The sequence below is a fragment of the Myotis lucifugus genome, unplaced genomic scaffold (assembly GCF_000147115.1).
Source record: "Myotis lucifugus unplaced genomic scaffold, Myoluc2.0 scaffold_4171, whole genome shotgun sequence".
NCBI classification, from domain to species: Eukaryota; Metazoa; Chordata; class Mammalia; order Chiroptera; family Vespertilionidae; genus Myotis; species Myotis lucifugus.
In genome coordinates, this window is record NW_005875219.1 from 1 (window position 1) to 10476 (window position 10476).

The 10476-nt window shown below is 48.2% G+C and overlaps 1 protein-coding gene across 1 annotated transcript; it reads right to left on the bottom strand.

Moving 5' to 3' along the window:
* Positions 1–3714: 3714 nt before the first annotated feature.
* LOC102427016 (collagen alpha-4(IV) chain-like) lies at positions 3715–9719 on the bottom strand. The gene is made up of 5 exons (XM_006108888.3): positions 9713–9719; positions 8291–8479; positions 6311–6499; positions 4554–4840; positions 3715–4181 (listed from the first exon to the last, which is right to left on the bottom strand). Exons 1-5 carry the CDS (start codon positions 9717–9719, stop codon positions 3918–3920), a joined length of 936 nt encoding a protein of 311 aa, XP_006108950.2. The 3' UTR covers positions 3715–3917.
* Between the last annotated feature and the right edge of the window lie 757 nt (positions 9720–10476).

Below are 10476 nucleotides of genomic sequence, written 5' to 3' on the forward strand. Positions count from 1 at the left end.
CTGCTGAGCTAATAAAAACACAAATCTAATGTACTTTCCTGGAACATAGCAGAATGATTTGCTTTATTATAATCAGAGGCTCAAAATAAAATCTTTGATAAAATCCAGTTTTGTGCACCATTCCATTGACTATTTTCTAAGCACCGAGAACATGTGTAAGTTTGTTAGAGGCGACCTTGTGCCAGGAAGATCGCACATCACCAGGTAACAGAGATTTCAGCCCAAGTCAAGTCACGTGACATTTCAATGAAGAGTCTTCTCTCAGCCAAATCTCTCAAATCTTCTGAAATTTCAATTTTTGGGAAAGCAGCTATTCTTCAGGAGGGAGTGATGGTTAAAATTACTCCCACAACATATGTGCACACCCACAATCTCTTCTTACAATTATTCACCGGAAGCCAATTGATAGACTTGTACATCTGAAACCTATATAATTTTATTAATCAATGTCACCCCAATGAATTCAATTAAAAAACATTTAAAAATAGATTTCATTGCCCATTAAAAAAAAGGAACCCCATATGCAGAGTGAAACATCTAATGCCTGATGACGCTTGTTGAGTTGTCATTGAAAAAAGAATTATGTCAATAATGCGTCAGCTCTGTGGAGACACTGGGCGTGCAAAGATGAGTAGAGCCTGGTCCTGCCCTCCATGTTAGCAAGAGAAGGCAGGAAGTGTGATGAGACCATACAGGAGCCATGTGGGAACAGGGGAGAGTGGACAGGTCCTAGTCTCTCTGGGGAAATTCACATACTCTCAACTCATTCAGTCTTTATAGGTAAGGAGTTGTCTGGCAGGCCAACTTCTGGGGCTGGTGGAAAGAGCAGGAGCAAAGAAAGTCACAGCGATCAGAACCCATCTCTCTGGTGAGCACAGAGGCAACCCAGACAGCCCCTGCAGGCCCCTGCAGGCCCCTGCACCCCGTGGGAAGTCACTGCACTCCATAGGCAGGACAGTCTTGGAAGGAGTTTTAAGCCAAAGGATAACAATCACATTTGCATCTTAGATAAACGACAACTGGGATGGGCACACAGAGGCATCAGTTGGGGGTGTCTACCGCAAGAGTGTAGGTGAAAGACAAGGCTATTAGGCAGGTACAATGAGGCTGGAGAGGAAGGGTGCACCCACAAGGGGTGGTGATGAAGCTCAGGCCTTTGGAATATGAGAGCAGCAGGAATGGGCCACCACTAGCAGCCTGGACATAAACCATAAAGGAAACCTGCAGTCCCCAGCTAGTGACCCAGAGCAATTCCCATTGGGCAACCAGCAAAGCAGGAGAGGGGTTCTTGGGAAGGAGGTTTTGGTACTGATAACCATCTGTGATGGATTAGAATAGCCTGAGACCTTTGTCCATCTTTCATAGACAAAGGACATTTCAAAGTACATTGATATATGACCAGGAGGAGAAAGTAATGGCTTAAAACAACTCAGTCTTCTCTTCCAAGAAGTTATTTTTCCATCTAGATCATTTAAAATGCTTTTTACCCCCAAAAAATCAGAAAGCAGCCCTAGCCAGTTTGGCTCAGTGGATAGAGTGTCGGCCTATGGACTGAAGGATTTCAGGTTCGATTCCGGTCAAGGGCACATGCCTGGGTTGTGGGCTCGATCCCCGGTTGGGGGCATGCAGGAGGCAGCCGATCAATGATTCTCTCTCATCATTGATGTTTCTATCTCTCCCTTCCTCTCCCTCCCTCTCTGAAAACAATAAATATATATATCTTTTAAAATCAGAAGGCAGCATTTTGTTACATTTAGAAAGGGCTCTTATGTATGAAACCAGTATTTTGAACAATCTCAAATTGTTCAAAATATCCCAGGCTCACCGTGGAGCAAACTGTTTTTTACGAAGTTTACTTGGCAAGCTTATTAGAGTTGATACTACCAAAGTTAAAGTGTTTTAAATATGTTTCTGATGTTTCCTTTTTCACCCTTACCTCTTCTCAGAAAATGTTCTCAGACCAAGCTCATGAATGAACAACACAAATTTTTAGAGCGCTTGAGTTTTGGTAATATATGATAAAGCTTTTGGAGACAGAAAATTGTAAGTATACATAAGGTTGAAATTGGCTTAAATTTCAGGTGCTTAAAAATATGTACTATGCCATAGCATAGTTTAAGAACATCAATGAATGGGTCAAATGAACTCAAGAAAGTGTTTCATCTTAAAATGCACATATTTTCTATTTTTACCAGAAAATATTCTTAAAATAAATTATCATCCAGGGACACCTCATAACAAGACTCATTTGAAATGTGTTCTGCGTATAAGAGCACATTCCTAATCAATGTTTGGCCAGGAAACTATTTCTTATAAACAAACTTTTAATTGAGTTTTCCTTCTCTCAATTATTTTTAAGTGCATTGAAATAGCACTAAAATGAGTGTCACTCTCTCATGAGAAATGTCTTTCATTTTCTCTACAGTGACTTTTTTTTAAATGAGAAAGGCAAGTTCCCTAAAAATATTTTTCAACAAGCCTTTTGATATTTGTGACTAGACGACTGAAATCCTGCCAAAACAGAAAACATAGCCTTTGCTATTCAGAAAACTACTCCTTATAAATGGACATAACTCTTAAACTTTTGTAGAAAATGTTAATACCAAATGTCAAACTGCTGCCTTGGTATAATACTGATAGAACATATAAGAATGTTTTTAAAATTGGGAAACCAGGATGCTCCTATGAAAATGAATAACAAGAACATAAAATTCAAATTGTAGGCTGTCTTTGTTGCATTTCAAGATAAGACTGTTCTTTCTTCTTCCTGGTGGGGTGACCGTGACTTAAATGAATCTTCTTACCTAAGTTTAATGAAGTCGGCCCTTCATTTTCTTGGAAGTGCGTAATGATAGCTCTGTCACTTCCTCGTGTGAGATGCTATTATGTGTAGGGAGCGGAATGTCCACTGTGGGCTGCGAGCCAGCTCTGCAGGGGCCGCTGGGGACCTGAGCCTGATGCTTTGTATGAGCCGCGTGCTGCCTGAGGAAGTCCCAGGTGGCTCCCGTCCCATTAGCACGCACGCACCGAAGACAAGCTGGACCCCGACTGGGGAAAAGCTGCCTGTTTGGAAGTTCGCTGCCATGGGAAGTCAATTTTTGTGAATCACTGTCTTAATATTCATTAACAGCTTTTAGGCTCTTAATCCCTCATTGAATATATTTTTTCCATAATTGCTGCTTTTCAAACGGGTTGCCAGAGTAGGCATCTCCATTCTCTGACAGATGCAGCAGAGAACATAATGTTTTACGTTCATCTGCAGTGTGTTTATGCTAATGTCACATCTCCGGAATACGGCTGCGTGGTCCTTTCTGGCACAGCAATTCAGTGTGCTTTGAAATGAGCTGTTCACGCTGGCTGTGTGGATTTTTTGTGTTTAAGTCTCGTTGGGTCATGGTTTTACCATTATTTAAAGTACATGGAAAAATAGATTACAGAGGAAATCATTTTGAAATGTTGGAAATCTCTACTTTCCAGTTTCATTTGTTGGCCTATGTATTTTTTCCTTGTAAAATCCATCCCAAAGCCCCCCTGTATTCCAGAGTAATTGTTTGAGGTGCTATTAAGCAATGAATGGAGTTTTCAGTAATGTAGCTTGTAATCTGGCCTTTATCATCTATTTGCCTTTCTCTGCATTTTTTTTTAAAATGATAAAGCTAGCTCTTCTATCCTCCTCAATAAAATAAGGAGATCTGGGTTTCATCTAGATTGGTGGGTCCAACCATATCCATACACATAGCATTTGCTTAATCTGTCCAGAACAGAGAAATACAGTACTGTGGGAATAAACACAATCAAACAGAACGAACCGCTATCACAGGAGTCGGAAATAAGCACCATTAAATCTCAGCACAGCCCGGGACCACTGAGCCCCTGGGGAGTGTCTCTCAGTGGCACGCGGGCGAGTCCTGGGTTCTCTAGCTAACCTTCATGCAGACCTGACACCTGCTGATTTTCTGGCGCTGGGCCTGGCTTTCCTTTAAGGTTTCTGGCGAAGGTGCTGCGGAAAATTGCAAGTGTGGTTTGACCGCCGTCAGCCAGAAGCTGTACTTGTTTGCAAAGAAGTGGCAAGTTCCCTGCCGGCCTTGGCATTCGAGGAAGGGAGCTGCTCGGAAATCTTCCAGGCAGCTGCCGGGTGACATGAGGGCCTGCCCTCCTCCTTGGTCCCCAGCGCCTGTGTGCTGCCAGGACAACAAGAGAATTAGGGCTCAGACACACGCAGACAACCCCAGACCCAGTCGGGGACATGCCGAGATCTGGGCCTGACTTTCTCATTTTTCCTGAAATGGTTCCACGAAGACCAGACTAGCTCTGCTGAGGGGAAGGGCAGTGGAGATGAGTTGGGTGCACACAAAATTCAACCACTCTCTCCGATGCCTGAATCATCTCCAGCTTCTAAACGCTACCCAAGTAGAATTAAAAAAACAACCTAATTGACAGTGAGGAAAAATGACCGCATGTCCTGCTGCTGCCCATGTGCCCGGAGTTCACAGAATTACTGTGCAGAGGGGACAGCAGAGGCTGTGATGAGACCGCGGTATGCGGGGACTCACCATGAGGAAGGAGTACCCGATCCAGAGGCTCCGCCAGGCCCGCGGGCACGGGGGCACGGACTGGTCCTGGCTGTGCAGCGCCACCGCCTGAGCCGGGGCCTCGCACACGGCACAGCGGCTGATGTAGGGGCGGATGTCCTCCTCCGACAGCGGTGTCATGGGCAGGGGCGCGGCGCTGGCCAGCCAGTAGGACCTGTCGTTTCTCCGGGCGTAGTGGCACACTTGGTGGATGTTGCAATAGGCAAAGGGCAGTGTGCTAAACACCGGGAGGCAAGACCCCGCCAGACCTTGGGAAAGAGAAGAGACAGCTTGGCATCTGAGCCACCTGTCCCGGCGTGCCCAGCGACCCTCCTGCATGTGCCATGTATAGACATGTGGTCTGGGCACATGGAGGCCCTGGACAAAGTCTACTTCTGTGCTGGCCAAAGTGGCTATGGGCCTGACCATTTCTGCCACCTCCCTGGTCCCATGGGCCAGCCCTCATTCCCACAGCCACGCATCACTCCTGAGCCGAGCGCGCAGCCAGGTGCGGGAGGAAGAGCCACAAGCACCCCTCTCTTCCCCAGGCTCCTGGCCTGGCCTGGTGGGAGGCTGGAGGAGCACACAGGCCATGAAAATGCAGCGTGACCAGCTCTATGGATAAGAACTGTGGCCAGGACTTACGGAAGGCTAACCAGATTGAAGCTAGGACCTGAAAGACGAAGGTTTGGAGATGGTGAAGACTATTCAAAGAAGATGCAGAGTAAACAGGGTCAAGGTACTGAGGGAGCATGGAGCTCGGGGATCTCAGACGTTCAGAGGTGGGAGAGGAGGTCTGTGTGTGTCTCTCAACCAGAGGTCAACCAGACAGCATGCGGGCTGTGTCTGTCTGGTTAAGGGGCTTGGATTTTCCCCCAATAGCTCTGCAGAGCTTTGTGATGTGCGCTCTGGCTCCACCAGGACAGAGAAGTGAGATTGCTGGCGAGGCCAGGCAAGAAAGACTGGCGGCAAAAAGGAGAGAAGAGAAGCAAACACAGTCAGATATGAACGTACTTCCTCTCCCCTGGCCCCGCTGATGGGAAAGGCCATGGCTGAACCCCAGGGAGAGGTGGAGAGGGACATGTCATAGCTGCCACATCCAGGCCTGCACCCTTTGACCATAATAGCCCAGTGAGGGGTCAGGCCCAGTGAAAGCAGTGATAAAACTCACCCCACCCCCCCGTCACCCATCCCTGCAGGCATCTCCCTCCTGTGCCCCCCGCCCCCAACCTTCATTATCTGGGAATGACAGTGTTTGCCAGCACCCGGGTGCCTACACTCTTGGCTTGAAGTCAGTCTCACAAATCTGCTATTGAAACTGACAAGAAGTACCAAGGATGCCTCAAACTCAGTGGGAGTGGGCGGGGAGTTGGTGTTGGTGAACGCCACACCATGTAAGCATCGGGATGCTGCCAATACACCATTTACATTCAAATAATTTACACGGGGAAGTGAAAAATCCCCTTTTATATCAGAGTTACAACTCACTTACTAACCATAAGTTTTTAAAAACTAATAACCAGCCAGATAATAATAATAACGATAGCTGGAATGATCCCTTTGGCACGTCACAGGATCACAGATTTAATAGCCTTCACTGAGAATTAACATGGTAGTATAAATAGAGAAAAAAATCCCAAAGAAGATGAGTAATCACTTGATGTTTTTGAATTCATAAAATTAACCCAACAGTTTTACTTTTAGGCAATGCACTTGGGCATCCAGTGCTCTGTACGTACCGAGGTCCTGATTGTGTGCTCTCTCCTGTCCTTCCACGTAGAGCAGACTATAGCCCGTCCAAAGCCTGGGCATGCCCATGGGGCAGGTGGGCTCTCCATCCGTCTGACTGTGGAGAACCAGGAGGAAGCCACTGAGGTATCCAAGGCCGACCCCTTTGGGCCCAGGATCCCCAATGGGCCCAGGAGGGCCTGGAGGAATAAAGGAAAAAAATGAAGGCCATTTAGGGGGGTCAGTTTCACAAACATTTCTGAGCACCTCTGTTCGGTGCATCGCTAAGCACTCAGGCCAGAGAGAGGAGCACAGCAGGGCCCACTGCAGGAGTGCTCCCTCACACCCCTGCCATCTGTACACACCGCTCACTCAGCAAGCGTGTACTCCAACCAACCTCCAGGCATTGGGCTGTGTTAGCATAAAAACAAAACAGACAAAACCCCCTGCCCTCCTAGCGCTTACACTGTACCTGGAGAAATGACAAACAATACACAATATAAAGAAGTAAAGTGTGAAATATGTTAGAAAGTGATGGGCACTGAGAAAGAACTAGAACAGGGTAATGGCACTCCTATGTGTGATCTTCCAGCTGTTCCAGCCTGGACCGGGCACCTGCCCGGCCAAAAAGGTGGTTCTCAAAGTTGTTCTCCCGGGCCTGCTCTCTCACTCTCTCTCTAGAGGGGCCTGCACCTTCTCCCTTTAGGCATGTGTGCCTCTTTGCTTTCTCTTAAGCTCCAAGGGCCCTTCTTTTGCCTCTTTAACTTGTTTCCTGCACCCATGCAGCCCAGCTGGCTCACTTCCCCACTGCTCTCATTCTGTGACTTTCTAAATATACTTTTGCTTATATTTGGGCAGGGGAAAGTTGGTCTTTCCCAACTTCCAGAACCTGTCTCATGGTTCTGGCATAGTGTCAGGCCCATTCTAAGAAGGACAAAGGCTTTGGAGCCACATGTTGGACTTCTGATCTTTTATAAGGGGGGACGTGGGAGGAAGGCCTAGTTCCAAAATTCTCAGTGGCAGGTGGGAAATAATGAGGCCTGCAGCATGCGAGCAGGGCCTATCCCCTCTGGCATTCCTCAGGGACTGACTGACTGAAGAAGCCTATGGTGATTTCTAATTGCCAAGAGCAAAAGAGGAAGTTTGACTTTACAACCCAAAGGCTTTTGTTTTAACTTGTTTCTGGAAGACCCCCAGTCTCTCCGAGCCATTTGCACTGCACACCAGAGTTTTCGGACTGGATCAGGCCTGCTCCCGAGTTTTGTTTGACCCATCAGGGTTTCCAAGGTGAGGTCTTGGGCTTGAAAAGCAGAGTGTAGGGGACAGGGGGCTGCATGTTCACATGGCAACCACAGGCCCAGGCTGAGCTGCAGCTTCAGGCAGGGCTCCTGGTTGCAGAGCCCGCCCAGCCCTCCTCACCCCTGCGGTCTTTAGGTCCCTGGAGCCTAACATTTATCCTGGTGCCTTATATTTCACATTTCTGTCCTGAAGAGTCTTCTCTCTCCCCTCACACAATGCCCACTCCCAAACGTTTTCCTTAGGAAGGAGCCGTGCATGCTATATACATTTACCGATGGCTGTACACTTAGATGAAGTGAACTCAGAAAACCAGAGGTCAGGTGAATCGAGGGTGAGAACCCTCCATCATCCCAGGATCCTCAGCACAGCCTCTCAAAGGTGGTCACACGGCAGATGCCAGGCTTGCCTTGGCACATGGGGCCTCTGAGATGGCTGAGCCTCTTGTGATAAGGTGCAGTGCTTTGGGAAAAGACTGGACTGGAGACAGGGCCTTGACTCCTTTGTAGGGTGGGTGAGAGTCAGAACGTGGGGATACCGCCTGGTTTGTTCTTGCTGTTTCCATCTCCCTGACACCTGGTGAGTTGGTGTCTAAGGCCAATGCTTTTCACAGATCATCTTGGAAAGCTGGGGATCCCATACCCAGTTCTCAGATCTGCTTGTCAGAGGAAAGACAAGAAACTGAAACTCTTTACCTGGTGCTCCAGGGCAGCCGGCTTCTCCCGTGTCACCTCTGTGTCCCGGAGGCCCAGGAGGCCCTGGGAAGCCATCCTCGCCCCTCCTGCCGTCCAGCCCGGGCTCTCCTTTGCACCCTGCACAAAGGTCACGATGGCAGTGTGAGGCCGTGTGACACCTGCTGGCCGCAGCACTCGCTGTGCGTACACCTGTTCCACCTGAACTGCGCAGCTCATTTCACCCTCCAGTGACTACTGTCTCCACTTGGCACTGGGGTGACTGAGGCTCTGAGAGGCCAATCAACTTGCTAATCAAGGCCAAAGAGCCAATAACGGGCAGAGGCAGGATCTGAAGCCAGACCAGGGCATGTTGAGAGGTTTTCACATGTTCTTCATATTCTTATATATCTGACCTTTTATTTTTTTTTACATTAAACATGTATGGGTTTTCCCATTAAATATTATCCTAATACTGATTTTTTTAAAAGCCAGGATGAAGGAATGAATAAATTTAATAGGATTCAGTTAAAGGTCAAGTTAAATTTGGAGCCAGATAAGAACAGCAATTTTTTTTTGCATAGGCTTTTTTGAGTGTTTATAAAGTGCTAAGTACCACAACAATCCTGTTAGGTGGATGATCTCATTCAGCCTTGACAGCAGCCATGCGCCCAGGTTCTCTCATGTGCCGGACTACCGGTGGGGAGACTGAGGCTCAGACCTGCTGCAGAGCCGGTCACACGTGGACGAGAAAGGGGCCCAGGTTGGCCGAGTCCAGAGGCTGTACCTCAGCCACCTGCTTCATGACAAGGCACAGAGCTCAGGTGCACTCCTTGGCGGGTGTGCGCTGGGGGACCAGGCACAGTCACATTGGTACTCGAAGGGTTCTTTCAGTGTTTGCTTACTTTGGGCCAAGACATCAGTTCATTGCCACAATGCCCTCTGCTCAGAGTAGCAGACATGGTCCTTGCTGTGAAGCAGTGTATTGCCAATAGCCCTAGTTCCCCAATTTACTAGCCCTCTCAAGGCTTCCAGTCTCTAGTTATTATTCTCCCTTCTTCTTTTCCTCTCCCTCTCATTCTCTCTCAACCTCTCTACCTCCCTACCTCTTTCTCCCTCTCTTTTCTTCTTTCTCCCTCTCTCCTTCTCTGTCCTCTCTCTCTGCCACAAATCAGCTATCTTCAAAGAACATATCTGTTATTGCGGGGGGTGGGGGGAACACAGGGCCCCAACCCTAACCCTAACCCTATTGAACTCAGAGCATCCTTTCTCTCTCCACCCAACGAGATGATTCCAATAAGTGGCCACTGTGCTCTCTGGAAGGGGCTGCCCATGTGCTGATAAGACAAGCCAGTGACCAGGCTTCCCATGGAAGAGATCAAGGGCGTCCCCCCGAGATGTCGAGTGGGTGAGATCTCTGTGGATCTGGGAGAAGAGTTCTCTCACCAGACATGATCATGTGGCTTTGCTCCCATTAGGGAAGACGGAGTAATAGTCAGGTGGGTGACATTTCCGAAGACGGGAAGGAAGGCTTTTGCTAGCCCGAGTTGTGTGCCCAGAGCTTTCCACTACCTGGACTTACTCTCTAGCTGGAACTTGCTTTAAAAAATAAAATGACATCTGAGAGCCTTCCAGTGTTCGACGGATTGCCTCCGCTGAGAGGGTCCCGTGTGACTTGAAGGGAAACACACCTCAACAGGATGTGGGCATGTCCATTAGGCAGTAACAGCTCCAACCACAATGGAAACCGCCTGGGTATTTGTCACCAGGAGCCTCAGCCTTTGAAGCCACCCGGGAAGGAGAGGCTGTAGATCAGAGACGTGTGAAGAGAAAAGCACTAGACTTTCCGTGGTGGAGGTCCCTTAACAGACCCGAGTGATGCTGAGTGTGGCTGTGACCCACGCTCACTGGGTCAGGAAAGAGCAGGCAGGCTTTTTCCCATGTAGATCTCAGCTGCAACACTTGGTTATGTGCCTGGTTTCATCAGCTCAGCAATGAGAAAGATTTTGAAGGGAAAACGGAAGGAAACTAACAATGTCATTTTAAGCAGAGGTGGGACTTCCTAGTGGCAGCTGATCCTTCACAGCCAATCTTGGGGGACAGGGGGTATTTGCAGCCCCTCCCACCTGCAGATGACCCAGTTCAGTCAGGGCTGGGCCACTTCAGACCCTCAGAATAGACTCCTCACTTTTTAGCAACTGGACAGTATG